Source organism: Triticum dicoccoides, chromosome 3A, assembly GCF_002162155.2.
Source record: "Triticum dicoccoides isolate Atlit2015 ecotype Zavitan chromosome 3A, WEW_v2.0, whole genome shotgun sequence".
Lineage (NCBI taxonomy): Eukaryota > Viridiplantae > Streptophyta > Magnoliopsida > Poales > Poaceae > Triticum > Triticum dicoccoides.
The window spans coordinates 667603348-667623868 of NC_041384.1; the positions used below are offsets into that span (position 1 = coordinate 667603348).

Here is a 20521-nt window from a genome sequence, read left to right on the forward strand (position 1 = left end):
CGGGAGGGAACAGATACCGGCAACAAAGAAGAACACAATCAATGCAATGCACAAAATGATGCATGCTATGACATGGCAATATGAATGTGTTTTGAGCTAATGCAACTAGCAACAGATTAAATGAAGTTGGTTTGAATACAAGATTCAAATTCAAACTCCATATGTGATTATTCAAATGCCATTTAATTGATTTGTGCTATACAGCAGCTATAAGTTGTTCTAACATGCATAAAAATGGTACAGATGGATTCCTTGAATTTTTCTGATAATGTTTCATATATAAATTATTTAATTTGGAGTTACGGTTGAATTACTATGAATTTTTGAAGTTTTGAACATTTTCTGGAATTTCCTGAATATTTAGAATTAAAATAATTCCAGAAAATGATTTAACTGCGTCAGCCTGACGCCAGCATGACGTCAGCGAGTCAACGGCCAGGTCCAGGTCAAACCTGACGTGCGGGGTCCACACGTCAGTGACACAGGAACTAATCCCGGTCAAACCCAGCGCTGACTGGGGTTTGACCAGGGGTGGGGCCTACTGTCAGTGGCTGTAGGTGGTTTAGTTAGTTGGATTAGCTCCTAATGACGGAGCCACGTCAGCTCCCGCCGGAGTTTCGCCGGCGACGACCATGGCCGACGACGGAGATGCAACGTGTGCTCGCTACGGAGCACCATTCGACGCGTGGTTTGCTCCTACGGGTAGCTGAATATGCGCCGCATCCAACTGGGTGAGCGGCAGCGGCTGTGGTGGCCGGAGCTCGCCGGAAACGAGCTCGCGGCGGCGCCGGAGTTCGGGCGCCGATCGATTCGACGCTATGGTGCGCTACGGGAGAAACTGGTGGGTGATGCGGGCTCCTGAGGTTGCGGTGAGCACGACGGTGGGCTCGGGAGCGAGCTGCGGTGGCTGTGGCCACGGCCACGCCATGGCCGGCGGCGAGAAGCTCTCGGCCGCGGTGGTAACGGCGGCTACGGAGGGAAATAGAGCACGGGGAGAGAGGGGTTCGGCAGAGGAGCTCATGGCGAGGTCGACGAGCAGCTCGGTGGGCTCGGGGAGGTGGTGGAGACGGCGAATCGACGAGCGGCATCCGGCGGCCGTGTGTGAAGAAGACGGCTCGATGACGGCGATGCAGGGCGTCCGAGGTCGCTTGACTCGTCGGAGAGGATGAGGGCGAGGTAGCCGAGCTACTGGGCACGCCGAGGGTCGAGGGGGAGGCTCTGGGTGCGGCAACGGCGAGCGGCGGCGATGAGCTCCGCTCGGGCTGCGCGAGAGAGAGAGCAGAGGAGGGGGAAGGGGTCGAGAGAGAGTGCGAGGGGGTTCCAGGGGGTGGCGTGGAGCTGCGGGAGACGTCCAGGAGAGGAGGAGGCAGCCAGGCAGGGAGGAGGTGGCCGGGGCGCGTGGCCGCGCGCGCCACCGAGCAGCTTCGGGGCGAGGGGGAGAAAGACGACAGGGGGAGAAGCGGCGGTGGGCTGGGCCGGCTGGAGGAGCTGGGCCAGGTGGGCTGAGGTGAGCGCCAGGTAGTCATCTGCTCTTTCTATTTTTGTTTTTATTTATCTATTTTGTTCTGTGTTGTTTTAGTTTAGTAATATACTAAACCATTTTATAAAATCCTGAAAATAGTTATGTGGCTAGAACTAAAATATACCAAACCACATAAAATGTTCCAGTAATTATTGGACATATATTATTTATATATCAAATATATATCCAATGCAAATAGCTATTTATTTAATTCAAAGGCCCAAAATAATTAACTCTGAGATACCAAAAATATTGTTTTGAGTTTTACCTCTTTGCAATATTTTCAGAGACTAAGAGGAACATTTTCTTGGACTTCTTTGAGGAGATTTTAATGTTGATCATTTTTAGAAGGTTTCTGAGGCTTTGAAAATTCCTCAATTCAAATTTCATTTGAATTAAAACATGATGCTCACATGAGGTCTAGCCTAGTGCATAACAGGACCAGGGATGTGACACCCTCGACGTCCAGTGGCGGCGCAGCGACATGAACCGAAGTCTGCTTGACCCTCCCTCTCCCTTCATTGGGCCATCTACATTGCAGTCTTGTTCCCATCCATGACCAAGATTTGGTGCCGAGGAGACGGAGTGGAGAGCTCTAGGAGGATGACAGGTGAAGGGCGGTGGGCAAGGGCATTGAGAGGAGACGGGAGCGAGCATCCGGAGGCAATAGGTGAGGAGAGGCAGAGGACGACATCCTAGACAAAGGAGCATATGGGATTTGGGGAGGAGGAACACATCCACTTTTTTGTTTTTACTAGCAAAGGAGCACGTGCATTGCATCAGGGAAAAAAATACCATATATCCCAAATCCAGTAATCATAACTCAAGACGCCAATAGGTCTACATCCTTTATTTCAAAACATGGCATCACATCTGTTTTTTTGCTTATCCTCCCTCCCACCCTCGTCGATGATGGCCTTAGTGCTCACTCAATCACAACATATTTGAATGTGATCAATTATAAGGCGTCTCTCTCTCAACATAAGATGAGAAATTTGTTTTTTTCTCTGCGAGGTTTTGACAAGGCGTGCATGCGTGGTTATAGATGGGTTCTTTTGCCTCCAATCTGGTTTTGCGGAGGTGTTAATTTCCAATCCGAATCTGCACCGATACAAAAGAAAGGCATATCATGTAGTATTGATTAAGGTTTCACCCCAAGAAGTATTTTAAAAATGGTTAACACATAAAATAATATCATATTCAGATTGTACATATTTTTCTAATCGAATTCCATTTATAACATGTTAAGTTTGGAGTAAGGGTTGAAAATATATGAATATTTTTAAAAAGCATTTGATATGGACTATGGGTTGATTAATCCAAATATCCGGGGGGGAGGGGGTTACCTGCAAAAGCTAAAATCTGACTTGAAACTGAACTGTGGGTTGATTAACAGAAACATTAGTGGATTTTCTACAAAAGCAAAACTCTGACTTAAAACTAGACAGCGAGGTTATTCTTAGAAAAGGCAGGGGCTTTTCTATAAAAATGAGCGACAGGCTATAGAAACAATCCTCCCTTTATTGGTAGGTATAGATTTAACCGTGCAAGAGCGAATACAGGACATGGGTGTGGAACCTTGTCTGCTCCCTCTATGGTCTGCCGTGTAAATTGCTAAAGGTCTTTTTAGCCAAGGGTTAAACTAATCTGGATAGTTAGATGTTTTAAGTGGATCTGATCGTGAGGTGGTCAGTGCTTTGTGTAGGCTAAGTGGGATGCACCTAAGAAAGAAATTTTTTGCTCTGTTATAACTAGTATAGATAGGATAAATTTGTTTGCCAAAGCTGGTCAAATGGACAAGTGGTCATGAACGCTCACATTGATCAGGTTAAGTGGGGTGCACCTAAGAAAGAAATTGTTTATTTGCCTGAAAAAGGAAAAATATGTTTGCTCTATTATAAGTAGTAGAGATAGGATACATTTGTTTGCCAAAGATGGTCAAGTGGACAAGTGGTCATCAATGCTCACATTGATCAGGTTAAGTAGGGTGCACCTAAGAAAGGGATTGTTTCCTTGACGGAAAAAGGAAAGAAATTATTTGCTCATTTATAAGTAGTAGAGATAGGATACATTTATTTGCCAAAGATGGTCAAGTGGACAAGATGTCATCAATGCTCACATTGATCGGTTTAAGTGGGGTGCACCTAGGAAAGAAATTGATTCTTTGTCGAGAAAAGGAAAGAAACTCTTTGCTCTGATATAAGTAGTAGAGATAGGATACATTTGTTTGCCAAAGCTGGTCAAGTGGACGAGTGATCATCAACGCTCACGCCGATAGGATTAAGTGGGGTGCACCTAAGAAAGAAATTGTCTCTTTGTCAAAAAAAGAAAGAAACAAATTGTTCACACTTTTATAAGTAGTAGGTGGAATACATTTGTTTGCCAAAGCTGGTCAAGTGGACAAGTCTCTCACGTTGATAGGGTTAAGTAGGTTGCACCTAAGACAAAAAAATGTTTCTTTGTCGAAAAAAGAAAGAAATTGTTCGCACTTTTATAAGTACTCCCTCCATTCTGAATTACTTGTCGCACGTATGGATGTATCTAGATGTATTTTAGTTCTAGATATATCCATTTCTTCGGCGAGTAATTTGGAACGAAGGGGGTAGTAGAGATAGAGTACATTTGTTGCCAAAGCTGGTCAAGTGGACAAGTGGTCATCAACGCTCATGTTGATAGGGTTAAATGGGGTGCACCTAAAAAAGAAATTGTTTCTTTGTCCAAAAAAAAGAAAGTGTTTGCTCTTTTATAAGTAGTAGGGAATAGAATATATTCGCTTGCTAAAGATGGTCAAGTGGACAAGTGGTGATCAACACGCATGTTGATAGTGTTAAGTGGGGTGCACCTAAAAAGGAAATTGCTTCTTTGCCCCCAAAAAGAATAAATATTAGAGATGGGATACATTTGGTTGCCGATCAAGTGGACAAGTGGTCATCAACGCTCACATGATCGGGTTATGTGGGTTGGACCTAAGAAAGAAATTGTTTCTTTGTCGATAAAAAAGAAAGAAATTGTTTGCCCTTTTACAGGTAGTGCGGAATAGAATATATTCGTTTGCCAAAGCTGATCAAATGGATGCCATCAACGCTCACGTGATCGGGTTAAGTGGGGTGGATCTAAGAAAGAAATTGTTTCTTTGTCGATGAAAAGGAAAGAAATTGTTTGCTCTTTTACAGGTAGTAGGGAATAGAATATATTCGTTTGCCAAAGTTGGTCAAATGGACGCCATCAACGCTCACATGATTGGGTTAAGTTGGGTGGACATAAGAAAGAAATTGTTTCTTTGTCAATAAGAACGAAAGAAATTGTTTGCTCTTTTATAGGTAGTAGGGAATAGAATATATTCGTTTGCTAAAGCTGGTCAAATGGACGCCATCAACGTTCACGTGACCGGATTAAGTGGGGTGGACCTAAAAAAGAAATTATTTCTTTGTTGATAAAAAAGAAAAAAAAATGTTTGCTTTTTTACAGGTTGTAGGGAATAGAATATATTCGTTTGCCAAAAGTGGTCAAATGGACAAATGGTCATCAACTCTCGCATGGATCGGACCCTTCACCCAGAAAAGAAAAAAGGCTGTTCTTGAGGAGTCTAGCAAGGGTACACAGATTATCGAAGGTATCGATCGAGGCCACCTCGCGCACGGCGTTTAGACCAGCCACGAGCGTGCCCACATGGCACCAAACATCTCCCTCAACTTTCTTTTCTTGAAAGACAAAGGCACCTGAAGGCGCCATTTATTCATATTCAAACACACCTTACATCCAGGATCGTGAAGTCCCTGTCCAGCTTAATTGAGGGAGCAACTCGGCGCATGCATTGTGCACTGTTAATTAATTAATGGTGACCAATTCTCCTAAGACTTTTTGTTTCATATAGTAAGTACTACCTTCATTTTTAAATATAAGTTGTTGGGGGCAGTTTAGAGATAGTAGAACACACAACATGGACCGGCAGATGCAAGGACGAAACTCAAAAGCTCTGTGTCAAGAAAAGAAAAGTCTCTTTGTCGGTAATGGTAGCTAGCGAACGCTCGCTGTAGGGGTGGCAAGCGAATCATATATGATGACTGTTTGAGTGAAAAAGCGAGATCAAATGACAACAAGTAGGTTTTAAACGAAATTGCCTTCTCAGAAGGACATGTCGCCTGAAGAAACTGTCATGCGACCGTCCCTGACGAACGTTCCCTAGGTATAAGGTCCCTCTTTATGACTACACGAATCCATAAGAAAAAGAGCAATGCTACACCTGCGAAAAGGTTTTTACGTATCTTACATATGGGGTGATTTGGTTGTCTTTCATTGGATATTAGTGGAGGCTGGGGCCCACCCTGAGAATCAGGGAGGGAGTGTTTAGTTAGATGGAATGAAAGTTTACGTAAGTCACGTAATAGCCGTACGTAGGTCTAGCATTTTCGTAAGAAAAAAGCTCGACCCACCACCTTTGCGTTTCTCGACCCATCACCTTTGCCCTCACACACGCTTACTAGTATTATTATCGCTATCTAGAGCAATGCGACACGTACATAGGTGTCGAGATTAATTGACATAGTTCATCAAGATCAGATGCAACGACAATCGAAAGCTCTGTCTCTTTATTGCTACATGAACCATGCACGTAGAAAAAAGAAGCAAGTCGAGAACTCAAACACGGGCAGAGCCTGCTTGCCGACGACGACCGTACGCACGTACTTGACCGAGCCATCAGGCGGAGGCGGCGAAGCCCTCCTCCTCCTCCTCCCCCTCCTCCTCACCGGCAGCGTCGGCGCGCTGGGCGTTGGTCCTGAAGCAGCTGAAGCGCCGGATCTCGCCCACGTTGCCCGCCGGCTTGGGCGCCCTGGCGAGCTTCTCCATGGACCTGGCGAACTGCCGGAAGAAGGCGTCCTTGCTCTGGGCGAACCGCTTCACGATGGCCGCCGTGGTCTTATTCTTGACGAGCGCCATGTCGGAGTGAGCACGCCCTGGTTGGACCGCAGCGCCTTGTAGTACCCGTTGTCGAAGAGGTCGGGGGTGACCACGTCCAGGTTCTGCAGCCGGTCCGGGTGCTTGCTGCAGTTGGCCGCCAGCTTCCGCGAGAAGGTGTCGTCCGCGCGCCGGGACCGGTCGGCGAAGCTGCCGCAGTGCGACCGCCCGATGGTGTGCGCGCCGGAGAGCGCCACGAGGTCGGCCACGTCGCCGAGGCCCCGGGTGCGGAAGGACTCCACCAGCTTGGCCACGCTGGCCGTCGTGGGCGACGGGAGGTTGGACACCTTGTCCTGTGACGCCGGGGCGAGGCTGTCGAGGTTGCCCTGCGGCACGGAGAACCAGGGCCCGCCGGACACGACGATGCTGTGGCGGGTGGCGAGCAGGGTGATGTCGGCGCATGACACAACGGAGCCGCAGGCGGCGTGCACCCTGGCGCGGATGGACTCGATGAGCTGCATGGCGCGCGGCCGGATGGTGAGGTTGGGGAGCAGCGCCGTCTCGCGGGCGGAGGTGGTGTTGAGGAGGATGGAGGCGTCTCAGCCCTGCGGGAAGCAGTCGTGGAAGTAGAGCCGGAGCAGGCCCGCCGCCAGCGTCACCTCCCGCTGCAGCGCCGCCTCCACGGACGACCGCACGATGCCGTCCAGCTGCGGGCACGACGCGGCGTGGAAGCCCGGAGAGACGCCGACGTCGCCGGTGAAGACGGGTAGGGACATGGCCGGGGAGACCAGCGCGGCGACGGTGGCCAGGACGGCCAGTACTGCTACTGAGCTGCTGGTCGCCATGGCTTCTTTGGTGCGGAGCCTGAGCTGAAGCTAGCTTGACTGGGCTTCTGGCGTCCTCACGGCAACCAGTGGGTGTCATTTATAACGGGAACAGCGGCAACAATCCGGGCTTAAGATCACGCGCCAACTACTCCGTCTGTTAGCTGTAAAAATCTTGAAGTTTTATGTATCAGCATGTACTGAGGAGTGCCGAGGTGGCACCTGTGTGTGAGCCGAGTAACTCAGGTCAACTGGTTAGAGCATCTCCACTCCCCAAGGACCTCTCAAGCCCTTTTTTTATCGCCGGTTCGAAAAAATCGGTTCAATCACATCTACAGAAGCCTAATTTTTGCTGTTTACGACTGAAATTAGCGCCGACGGATTCAGACAGAACCCGGCGCACTCGGGACGCCGGGGGAAACATTTTTGGCGCGAAAGCCTGGTGGACCCGCCGAGTCAGCGACTGGGCGATGCCGAGAATCTTCGTCGTCATCATCGCCTCGGTTTCCCACAGGAATCAATGCGAAGGCTGCCACCGGTCAGCCTTCCATTGATTCACGGGCGGCGCAGTGAAGACGCGCCACCGCCGCGCGTCCCGCCCCCTCCCGCCACGCGTCCACACTGATGCCGCTCGCTCGCCGCCCACTCGCCGCTATAAAAGCCAGCCCTTCCTCGCCGCTGGCCGCACACTTGCTCGCCACAACCTCTCTGTCTTGCCGCCGACGCCCCTCTCTTCTTCACCGTCGACGCCCTCTCTCCCCCCGTCTTAAGCCGTGATCATGGCCGAGCGCTTCCTCGGCGACGGAGCGGCGGCCAACGGCTTCGGCCGCCGCCACCTGCATGAGGCGGAGGGTCGCCTCCTATATGAGGCGGACTACCCGGCGGCACCCGACATGCGGGTGCCACTCGTGGAGGCTCAGCGCCTTCTATGTCTGAGTGGTGGTACATCAGTCGAGTGACGTGTGGTTGTTCGAGTGCCGCGAGCAGTCCGAGTGAACGTCCTGACGTATGCATCCGAATGTTGGCATGGTCCAGGTACTTGCCTATGATGGTGATGGGCCCCATGTGGGTCCCAAATGACGGGTCCTTGACCCTACCTGTAAAAGGTGACCACATCAATCGCGGCAGCAAGAGAAGTCGATCCCGGATGTCGTCGGCGGCGGCGACGATCTCGTGGGTGGAGGTGGTTATCCCTTACGTTCGCGGCGTCGATCCCAGATGTCGTCGACGACCTCTCCTTTGGGAGTTCGAGAGCGTCGATCCCAGACGTACGTCGGCGGCAGCGAGGGACACCGATCCGGGAGGTCGGTGGCGGCAATCCCGTTCGTCGGCAGCAGGGAGTTCGCACGAGATCGCGGCAGCGAGAGAAGTCGATCCTAGACGTCAGCGTCGGCGGCAATCTCATGCGGCTGCGTCAGGAAGATCGTACGTCGGCGGCGACGTCTACACTGAGAGTTTGAGGGGATTGAGAGGAGCAAAGTTTCGTGCGAGGGTGGGGTTTCTTTTTTGGTGGTGCGTAGGGGGCGTGGAGATGAAAAAAAACCTGACGAAAGTGGGAGAAAAAACCCATGAAAGCTAGCCTACCAAATGAGACATTAGGAGTAGAGATAATTCGATGGTTTACACTTTTAACCCTCGGGGCATGTAATAAAGTAGCTCATGCTACAACTTCTCGTGGAGCTAGCTCTTTGGTACTACCTCCATCTCGGTGAATAAGTCATTCACGTAGTCTTAGATCGACGATTTAACTATTTAAATATGTATTATGTGATAAAAAATATTTAGAAACTACAATTGTGTAGAAATCTAGTGATATATTTTTCATGACATATAATACATATTTAATTCCTCAAATCGATGATCTAAAACTACACAAATGACTTATTCACCTAGACGGAGGTAGTACTCCGACAGTTGTGGTTGGAGTCTAATGGAATCCGGTGTTCCATTTTCAAAAAGAATAAGAACCGATGCTTTTGCTTGCGTGCATCGCAACATGGTCTTGATTTTCTGAAGCGAACCTTTTTCTTAGGAAGGGGTGAAAAAACTATTGGGCCGTGTGAATGGCCCACGTACACACTTGGACGGCCCACTGGTACTACGTTTGCGTCCAGAAAAAAAGCTTTCAACACAGAAAGTACATTTGTTCACCTAAAAAAAAGTACATTTGTCAGAAAAACACACAGAAATTACAACAAAATATCATGGAGATGCGGGGTATCGATCCCCGTACCTCTCGCATGCTAAGCGAGCGCTCTACCATTTATAAATAACGTACCACGATGAACAATACGTCAGTTACGGGATTATATGACTTGTTCGTTTGGTGGAGCTATCAAAACATATTGCTTCAGAAATACGGAAGTAGTACGTTGTTCCTTTTTTTTACGGACGTAGTACAAAGGCCTGATGTTCCATGTGGAAAAACAGTCTCAGCATTCATTGCCAAAGAGGTCGAGAGAAACAAATTTTTTTTCACGAATACGCAAATTGCGTATCTTTTTATTGACAGAAGTTGAAAATTACAGCCGTGCGGCCCTTAACTGCCGTACACCAAGAGGCGTCAATGAGGATGCAAAGAGGAGCATAAGAAGAAGGGGTTGCTCAGCCTCACAGAAGAGGTCGAGAGAAGCACACAGAAGTTAAATACGGAAAGACAGGAAAGAAAGAACTAGAGAAGTTGCGAGGCAGGTAGCTTGAGGTAGATCCATCACAGCGCCGTTAAACAATCTGCCTAGTGCCGATCTTGTTATAGTTTCCCATGTATTTCATTAGCAGCCAACGGATACTTGGGAATGAGAGGCGTCCCGGAAGAAGTGTGTTCTCTAGCTGCCCATAGTGGTCCCGATGGCATCAAGAAAGCACAACAGAGCTTGTTCATCTTGGTATGGAGATTAGACACCTCTTTATGGTCGCTACGTGCAAATTAGGGATCATTGTCATTTGCTAGTGTTCAGCATGACATGCTTTACAGCCTTGCAATTTTTCTCCAACAAAATCTTCAGGACGAAAGATGACTCCCTTCCCATAAACGTGAGGAAGAAAGATGATTCCCTTCTCGAGAATGAAAGATGATTCCTACAGAATCTTGAAGAATTTGTTGGGGATTCCGTTGAGTATTTCATTCAATAAAAAGCATGCATCGATTATCTTCATATTCTTTCTATCATGAAATCGATTGTTTTCAGATGGATCAAATCCCAAGTGCCCAGCTTGTCTCTTCCCAAAACGTGCTCCTATCCCATCTTGTAACAGCACCGATCTAGAGGGCAGGTGGGAGAAGAGGATCGACAGAGAGAGAGGATCTGAGGAGGGGAAAGGAGGCCGATAAGAGAAGGGCAGCTTCTCGATCTGTTTCAGTTGCGTGTTCAACCATACCCACTCACACCCAGCTTGGAGGCTTTAATACATCACGGCCACAGCCAACTCACGCACACCTACTACTCTGCCTCTCCGGGCCCACCTGTAAGAGTTTCAGCTCCTTGCCCAGCTTCAATCTTCCTGCCTTGTGGTCCCCGCTCGTTAGTGCCTTGCGGTGGCGGTGGGGTTGCTCCGTCAGACGTGACATTCGCCCCTCCTTGAGTGCCGCCTTGCCCCCAAGGCGATGTGGTGGGGAACCGATGTTGAAGTCGACTTGGATCTTTCCAGGTGGCCAACGATGCCGGCAGTCCCGCCCAGTGTATCAAGAGACGGGTGCTGGCCTTGTTCGCTTTGTTGACTTGCTTGGTGTCGAGGATGGCCAGCGGCACATGTTCTGCCTGCAAAATCTCGTTAGCCGGCGGTAGGACAGGGTTTACCTGCACTTCGGCGCCTTCCGCCTTCTTCAACAAAGAGACGTGCACCACTGGATGGATTTTGCTTGTGGGCGGCAGGTCCAGCTTGTATGCCACTGCCCCCACCTTGGAAACGATCTTGTAAGGATCGTAATACCTGAAGGCAAGTTTCTGGAATGGCCGTTGGGCGATGGAAGTCTGAATAAATGGTTGTAGTTTGAGCAATACTGAATCCCCGACCTCAAACGAACGCTCAGTTCGGTGTCGGTCAGCTTGCGCCTTCATGCGATCCCATGCTCTCTTCAGCTGCTGTTGTAAGTGCTCCACCATGACTTCTCTCTCATGTAGCCATGCTGCCAGATCTGGAACAGAACAGTTGTCGATCTGCGACACTCCAAACTCACGAGGCATGTGGCCATATATGACTTCGAACGGAGTTTTGCCCAGTGAGGAGTGAAACGAGGTATTGTACCAGAATTCGGCCAGCGCTAACCATTTCGCCCAGTTGGTCGGGCACGCATGGACGGCACATCTGAGGTAGGTCTCCAAGCACTGGTTCACCCTCTCTGTCTGCCCGTCCGTCTGTGGATGATAAGATGAGCTCATTCGCAGTTCAGTGCGGCATAACTTGAACAATTCCTGCCACACGTTGCTCGTAAACACTCGGTCTCTGTCTATATGAGAGCCAGTGGTAGCCAGTTGAGACGAAATATATCTCGCATGAATAGCTTGGCCACTTGGAGAGCTATGTAAGGGTGTGCCATCGGCACGAAGTGGGCATACTTCAAGAACTTGTCCACTACCACCAAGATCGCGTCATACCCACAGGACTTGGGCAACCCTTCGATGAAATCAAGCGATACCACTGCCCATGGCTTCTTCGGTATTGGTAATGGTTGGAGCAGGCCTGCCGGGGATATCCTTTCTGTTTTTGCTTGCTGGCATACCATACAATTCTTGACTGTATCCTTGACCTGCTTCTTTAGTCCTTTCCAGGCGAACAATCGTTTGATGCGATTGTAAGTGGCATGAAACCCAGAGTGACCCCAGGCCGTGCTCAAATGCAGTGAGTTGATTAGATGGCGTTGTATTTGCGCATCCTCTCCAATCCAGATTCTGCCTTGAAATCGGAGGACTCCGTCCTGTACCGAAAATTCTGATTCACTGGCTGGGTTGACAGCTAAGCTGGTGAGCTTCTTTGTAGCATGAGGGGCGTTTTGGTAACTGTTTTTGATTGCTTCCAGCCAGGCCGACTTGCAGACTGAGATCGCCGCCAGTTCGCCCCCCTCGCCATGATCTCGACGAGACAGAGCATCCGCGGCGCGATTAGTCAACCCTGCTTTGTATTGGATGGCAAACTGCAGCCCCACTACCTTAGTGAATGCACGTTGCTGGATCGGAGTGTGTAACCACTGGTCAGTTAGGTGTAGCAAGCTCTTCTGGTCTGTTCTCACCACGAACTCTGCGTGTTGAAGGTATGGCCTCCATCTGTCCACTGCCAACAGTAATGCCAGACACTCCTTTTCGTAAGCTGAGAGCCCCAAATTGCGTGGCGACAACGCTTTGCTCAGGTAGGCGATGGGATGCGAGTTCTGCATGAGGACCGCTCCAATGCCTGTGCCGCTTGCCTCAGTTTCTACCACGAACTGCTTGGTAAAATCGGGCAGGGCCAACACCGGGGCTTCGATCAATGCCTGCTTGAGTGCCCGAAAGGCTGCATCTGTGGTTGGCGTCCACACAAACGGTGTATTCTTCCTGAGAAGATCTGTCAATGGTTTGGAGATTATCCCGAAGTGCTTAACAAACTTCCTGTAATAGCCTGCTAGCCCAAGGAATCCTCTGAGTTGTTTAACTGATTCAGGTATTGGCCACTCCTGTACTGTCTGAACTTTGCTTTTATCTATTGACACTCCATCTTTGCTCACATAGTGCCCCAGGTAGTTGATTGTTTGCTGTGCGAATGAACATTTGGACAGTTTTATGTAGAACTGATGCTTCCTCAACAGCTGCAACACCTGTGCAAGGAGGACTTTGTGTTGCTCCAACGTTTTTGTGAAGACTAAGATGTCGTCCATGAAAACCACAACTCCTTTGCGGTTGACTAGGGCCAATACCGTGTTCATATTTCCCATGAATGTGACTGGGGCATAAGCAAGACTGTATGGCATCACTTTGAATTGGAAGTGACCCATATGCGTCTTGAATGCGGTTTTGAATTCATCCTCCGGCACCAACCTGATCTGGTGGTATCTAGCTCGCAGGTCCATCTTGGAAAACCAGCATGCCCCTGCTAGTTCGTCCAGGAGTTCTTCAATTATTGGCATTGGATATGTGGCCTTAAGGGTGATTGCGTTCAGATGTCTGAAATCCACACACAGTCGCCATGTTTGATCCTTCTTTTTTACAAGCAGAACTGGGGAGGCAAATGGACTGGTGCTGGTGGTAATAAGCCCTTTTCCCAACATTTCTTTAACTTGAGCCTCGATCTCGTCTTTCTGTTCTGGTGTGTATCTGTATGGTCTGAGATTTACTGGCTTTGCTCCTGGTAGTAAGGGAATGGCATGGTCCCACTCTCTGTGAGGTGGCAACTCCGTTGGCTCCTGAAACAGGTCCTGGTACTCATCAAGGACTTGCTGGATGGTGGCTGGTACCGGTGTAATTTCAACTTGCCCTTCACTCATGCTCAGCAGTACCACGTGAGCAATGGAATTACTATTCTCTAACTCCTGCAGCTCTGTCATTGATATTGCCATCACTGTTGGTGAAGCGTTCGTCAGGCCTTGAAGCAGAATGCTCTTCCCCTCATGCTGAAACCGAAGTGTTTTAGCTCCCCAATCCACTAGCATCAGTCCACATTGTTCTAGCCAGTCCATTCCCAGCACCATGTCATAGCATCCCAAAGACACTACTCGCAGATCTGTGGTAAATTGGTGCCCCTGCGTCGTCCATTCGCATGCCGGTATGTACCCTTTGCACGACAATAAACCTCCATCTGCTATCTTGACTGACACAGGCGCCATCGCTTGCACTTGGCTTGCTACACTTGTCGCCACTTCTTCACTGACAAAACTGTGGGAGCTGCCTGAATCCACCAATATCAACACTTCATGTTCACCAATCTGCCCCAGCAGCCGAATTGTGCGTGGAGTGGTTTGCCCTGTCGTGGCTAACTTCGAGATGGACATGAGCACCTCTTCCTCTGAATCTGAGTCTGCTTCGTGCCTGTCTTGCTCTTCTGCCTGCAATAGCTCGAGGAGTTCCTCCACTATATGTAGTTGGACAGTGGCCGCGCACTGATGGCCCTGGCCCCAGCGTTCGCCGCATTTGAAGCACAGTCCTCTCGCTCTGCGGTAGTTGCGCAGTGCAGCTACACGGTCTTCGCCTCGCCCTGGTTCGGGGCGACGATCCGCTGCACGGGCGGCGTCCAATGCTCGACGATCTTCCGCTGCAGCTGGTGGAGTAGGCAACGGTATGCGCGGTGGTGCTGCTGGCACGACCACCACTGGCGTTGGCCGCGCTGGAGGTCTTGGTGGCGTTGGATCATACCGTCTGTATTCCCGCCATGGCATCACTTCCACCAGCTCTTCCTGCAACAGGGCCAAGGAAAACACAGAGTCCAAGTTTTGGGGTCGATGTAAAGCAACTCGAGCACGAATTTCAGCTTTTAACCCATCTAGGAATTGGGTTGTAAAGTAAATTGGGTCGAACCCAGAGTTATGAGCAAGAATAAGATGCATTAACTCCTCAAATTGCCCCATATACTCCTCTACGGACCCAGTTTGTTTCAGAACATTAAACCGACGAAGATGCATCTGGTACTGGTCCCGTCCAAATTTCTCCTTCAGGGCTGCACACAGGCTATCCCAAGTGGACAGACAACTCACCGTCTCGTGCAACTGCAGCCAGCGAGCTGTGGTGCCTGTGAAGTGTAAGGTGGCTACACGCACCCAAATATCGGGCTGGATGCCGTAGACATCGAAGTATTTTTCGCATCTGGACTTCCAGAACTGTGGATTTTCGCCGTCGAATTGGGGAAAATCCAATTTGGCAATGCCCAGTGATGCGCGTGTGGTGACTGCTGCGCGGCGTGCAGCGACTCCCCACTAATCATGCGACTTGACTCGACTCCTACAGATGCGTAATTCTCCGGTGGGGATTGGTATGTATCCTTGACCGGAGGCGGCTGCAAGGTAGTGACTACCCCATGAACCCCACCCCCGGAGTTGAAGATCTCGCCGTGGCCACTTGGCCCGTGGTGCTCGGGGCCCGTCGTCGGATGAGACGGTGCCGGGGGCACCACCACCTCTTCCACCACCTCGCCTTGCGTCGCGAGGGCTGGATGGAGGGCGATCCGTCCCACCTGGGTGCGGAGCTCGTCGAGCTCGCGTTGCAGGTTGGAGACCGCTGGCCTCCAGAGCTCGAGGGACGCCTGGATCGCCTCCAGGCGAGCGTCGTTTGCCACGCGCCCCTCGTTGACGGATCTGATCAGATCCGCGAGCTGCTGCTCCATTGCCGCCGCTTGCTTCGCCTGCTTGGTTTGGTAGCGCGGCTTGGGATACGCAGTCTCTAGATCGACCGGACCTCTGATACCACTTGTAACAGCACCGATCTAGAGGGCAGGTGGGAGAAGGGGATCGACAGAGAGAGAGGATCTGAGGAGGGGAAAGGAGGCCGATAAGAGAAGGGCAGCTTCTCGATCTGTTTCAGTTGCGTGTTCAACCATACCCACTCACACCCAGCTTGGAGGCTTTAATACATCACGGCCGCAGCCAACTCACGCACAACTACTACTCTGCCTCTCCGGGCCCGCCTGTAAGAGTTTCAGCTCCTTGCCCAGCTTCGATCTTCCTGCCTTGTGGTCCCCGCTCGTCAGTGCCTTGCGGTGGCGGTGGGGTTGCTCTGTCAGACGTGACACATCTTCACCTCAGTAATTAGTGGCAATGTCTGTCATATCTTTCGTCCACAATTTACACTTTGATGTCACTACACTGTTCTCTGAACTTTTTTTTGGAAATAAATTCTCTGATCATTTCGTCATGGTAAATAGGTACAATCAACATAAATACAAATGTATGACAAGATTATTGAAGTAGGCAGAGAAGGAAACGGTGTCAGCAAACACATGGGAGAAGGAGGGATAGGCAAAGAAACAAATGCACGCAATGATATCTCTTTTATAACTTAGCCAAAATACTCAGCCTCCCAGCAGCACCTTGAGATCATTATTATTCAGAGCATGGTATCATGACTTAAATTCAAAACAAGTGCTATGATGGTACGCTATGCTACGTTGTGCTACAATAGTCTAATGTCCCTCAAAGTTTCCGTCACTAGGGCCCGATAATGGAAAGGAGATTGACAACAGTAACGAGAGACATCGATGAGATTTTCAATTCTTGGGAAGAGGTAAAGAACTACAGCGGTTTAAGTAATTTTTGATGTGCTTTTTTTTCATTAGATTAATTTACTGCAACGCCTGACAATAAATGTATGAAATTTGTCGAATTTTGATTGACCTGACAATGGGTTTTGCTTCTTCAAACGCCACTTGATAGACCATTTGATTTGGCAAACTTATGTGTGTGTGTGTGTGTGTGTGTGTGTGTGTGTGTGTGTGTGTGTGTGTGTGTGTGTGTGTGTGTGCAGTTTTTGTTGCTGTCTCGATCCTCATGACCATGTTTGGTCCGCCATTGCCACTGAGTAGTTCTTAATTTAACACCCCACCCTCGGTTATTGATGTCAGGCTAACCATCTGAGCTAAAAAAGTCCCACATATGATGTTAAAAAGGTAATATATATTTTTGCGACCATTAAGTAAGTAAAATTGTTGCCAAAAAAAAAAGGTTAATCTAAGGAAGCTGTTTTTTTGCAGATAAAAAAATGGTCGAGATCTCCGTGCGTGACACACCATGTACATTCACGTCCCACACCAAAGCAGTTGGCGTCTCAAATTACAAAAATTTCCATAGGTGACATTATATACACCATCTGCCAATCGCTGTTTTGGCGTAGTGGCTGCCAGCATTGGCCTGGAACGGGGAAGAGCATGTAGGCTACACAGCGCCAGTGGGATAGAAGAACTAGTAGAACGTACGTGCGCGGCGCGAGTTGTGGCCCAGTTATTAATTAAGCACTGTAAATAATTATTACGGGCTAGCTGCTATGGCGGCGCTGCGGTCGTCATGCGCGGCGATGGATGCCATGGCGAACTCGAACTGCTGAAGGGAGATGTTGGTGGAGAGGGAGAGCAGCTCCCTGGCCCCGTCCATCCCCCTGAGGCTGGCGACGCTGCTGGAGCCGTCCAGCCCGATGTGGGCCACGTGCTCCACGTCCGTCGGGAACCCGATCTGGATGTCGTCGTCCTCCTCCTCTTCGTCCTTGTACATCTCGAAGATGTGGGACAGGCTCCTGAAGCTCTTGATGAGCTTCCTGATCCCGGCCAGCAGGAAGACGTCGCGCCTCGCCGCCGCCTGCTCCTGTTCTTCCGCGGACGCGGCGCCCTTGCCGGCGACATCCGCCGCCTCCCCGTGATCCCTCGTCGTAACTGCATGCACGCACGCGCGCACCAGACAGAATCATGTCGATCCTTTGGGCGCACGATCGAGAGAATTGTGCGAGAGAGAAGGTACAAAAGATCCACACTCTACCTGGGAGTGGAGCGTCGACATGGCTCGTCGCAGCACCATGGTCCGTGCTGATCATCGATGTCATTCTGGAGTGCTCTCAGGAGGCGAGGCGGGAAAGTGTGCCGTGGGTGCCTCAGTTTGGTGTCTGGTCTTTGTTATATAGAGAGAGGATGTGTGGAGTGCAAGGGAAGGCAGTCAAAGAATGGAGGTGGTTATGGTGGTTTATGTGGATGTAAAGGTGGGGTAGTTGCACGTATGAGTTCAAGTTGGTTGTAGTGCCTCTGCCTCGAGACCGGGTAGAGCGGAGTGGCTGGTAGGCCTCGTTAGGTGCTGCAAACCTCACGCCAAGTTAACTGCACTTTTGTCTTTATTTAGTTTCAGTTAGATTCAGTTTGTTCAGTTCTTAGTCTGAATAATTTAGTGCAGGGCTTGGCGTGAGTCAGCGACATAAGGTCCTGGGATGCCACCATGCTAAGTACAGGTTTGCTGCACTGCTGGGGTTGTCACTCTGCCCATGTATTCAGTAGACAGGAGACGCTCGGTAGATTGCATCGTTTTTGGCCTCTCTCCATTCGTGGCTCAACTGGGATAAGCTGAGTGGATGCCCGCAAAAAAGTCATGCTAGAGCAACTCCAATGAGGTGACCCATTTCGTCCGCCGGCGTCCGTTTGAGTCGGCACGAACAAAAGTGACTGCCCAACGCGCCGACCCAAACTCAAATCGTGTCCGCCCGGCGTCCGCGCCGACCCATTTCCGGCCCAAAATTGCGCCTGGAATGCGTCGGCGCGGACGCGCCGCGCGTCTCCTCGCCGTCCGCCGCGTCCCCACCTGGCAGCCACCCAACCGCCACGGTCAACATAATTTATGATGACCGCCCACCTTGGACCCACGCGTCAGCGACGGCGGTCGTCCTTTTTTAAGCCGGGCGTGCGGCGGGGCCGTCCTCATCCACTACCACTCGCCCCCCGTCCCCATCTGGCCACCCCTGCCCCCACGCCGGCGACAACCCTAGCCACCGTCATCATGGGTTTCTTGTCCGGCATCAGCAGCAGCCGCAAGGAAAAAGCCCCCGCCCGCCATTTCCCCTCCCTCCCCCCGCCGACACGTGCTCCCCGGCAGAGGCAGCGCATCAACGTGCCGTTGCACCAGGCCGAGTGGCACTGGCACCACCGCGTGCCTCTGCCGTACTCGGACGTGACGCTGCCGCATGACTGGCAATTGGATCCGGAGAGGATCCCAGTGCCGGCGGTGCTGCGGACGGTGAGGGCCCATGCGGAGGAGGTGCGGCGCCGGCGGGCGTTGCTGACGTCGGAGCAGCGCGCCGACCCGCACTTCGTCGTCGACTCGCCCAACTGGGCTCGATGGTTCGCCTTCGAGCACGAGGAGGTGAGGCGACGCGGCGTCCGCGGCGTCGATCACAGCCTGCCGTCGCCCGCGCTCGTCGTCCGCGACGAGGACCAGGAGACCGAGGCCGCCTACCAGGCGACCATCAAGGAGAGCGAGGAGGAGGAGCGGTGGAGGGAGGCGGACGAGGCGGCTTTCGAGGCTGCCATGGCGGAGGCCATGGCCCTCTCCGCGGCGGGCGACTGCGTCGTGCCGGCGGTGGCCCCGCCGTCCCCGCCCAAAGCCGAGCCGGAGGATCCGGTCTACCGCGAGTGCTACTCCTGGACCAGAGTAGTGCGCGAGTGGGTCAGCGCTCCGCCGATCTGGCTCGGGGCGGCAGAGAAGCAGGAGGCGGCCTACCTCGACCACTGGCGCCGTGTTCGGCTGGCCGGGGAGCGCCGGGAGGGCGAGTGTCTGCAGATGCTCAAGCACGAGGCCGAAGAGGAGGCGCGCCAGGCCCAAGCAGCGGCGGCAAAGCCCGACATCACCGCCGTCTGGAACACGACGTTCCCCTGGACCGGCCTTGCGCCGACGTTGATCGACCTCACCGGTCCCGACGCAGACGCTGCCGCTGCCGAGGATGCCTAGGGCAGCGCGTCGTCTAGTTTTTAGTGTTTTAATTAATCTAATGTGGACTTTCGCCGGCCTTCGTGGCCGGCTTTTATGTTTAATTAAATGCATATATTTATTTTCAAACTGCTCACAATATTTTTTTTGCCGCGCCGACGAAATGAGACGGGCCAGCGTGGGGCGCTCGCGCCGACCCAAACATAGTGTCGGACGTTTGTGTCCGCCGGGCCGACCCAAACGGACAAAAAGTGGACGAAAGCGCCATCCGTTTGGGTCGGCCCGTTGGAGTTGCTCTTATGCATATACTCTCTCTGCGTAAAAAAATATATAAGATCTATTAGATCACTGTTTTAGTGATCTAAGGTCATTTCTAACACCGACCCACAAATTTGCTCTGGCATCCGTCCACAGACACGAGTGGGAAGACAACCATCCAATGCTGCCTACATATATTTCAAGTCAGGTTTCAACTACATAATGAAATTCACACAAATACAAACCAAACGAAATCCATTACATTTCGAACACTTAGGACAAAAAGCGGCCCGATCCTAAACCTATCCTACGTGGTGGCTGTTGTTCACTTTCTTTATATTCCGCCTCGGCGGCCAGGTCCTCCATCTGCCGTCTCCATGAATGGCGGCGGGGTTCAAGACCCGTGACACTTCAGTGCCGGCGCCAGTGAGAGGTCAGCATCTGCTCTGGGCTGACGTCATTACGGAGTGGTCACTCTACAACGTCATGAATGCAGGCAGCTGGCGTCAGGCGGGAACACACGCGGGAGAGGGAGGAGGGTTTTGGGTGGGCTAGTGTGGTTAGACGTGGATGTGGTAGTGGTTCGGACGCCCGCAAAGCCCGGGAGGGGCATGGGCTAGGGGCAAAGAATATGTGTTTTGGGCTGATTTTTTTCTCACACATGGGCCTAAT

The 20521-nt window shown here is 51.1% G+C and overlaps 1 protein-coding gene and 1 pseudogene across 1 annotated transcript; both read right to left on the reverse strand.

Moving 5' to 3' along the window:
- Positions 1-5982: 5982 nt before the first annotated feature.
- Positions 5983-7292, reverse strand: LOC119272671 (annotated as a pseudogene).
- Positions 7293-16865: 9573 nt separating this feature from the next.
- On the reverse strand, positions 16866-17763 carry LOC119272672. Its single transcript, XM_037554110.1, has 2 exons — positions 17663-17763; positions 16866-17559 (listed from the first exon to the last, which is right to left on the reverse strand). The coding sequence occupies exons 1-2, from the start codon at positions 17724-17726 to the stop codon at positions 17162-17164; spliced, it is 462 nt and encodes a 153-aa protein (XP_037410007.1). The 5' UTR covers positions 17727-17763; the 3' UTR covers positions 16866-17161.
- Between the last annotated feature and the right edge of the window lie 2758 nt (positions 17764-20521).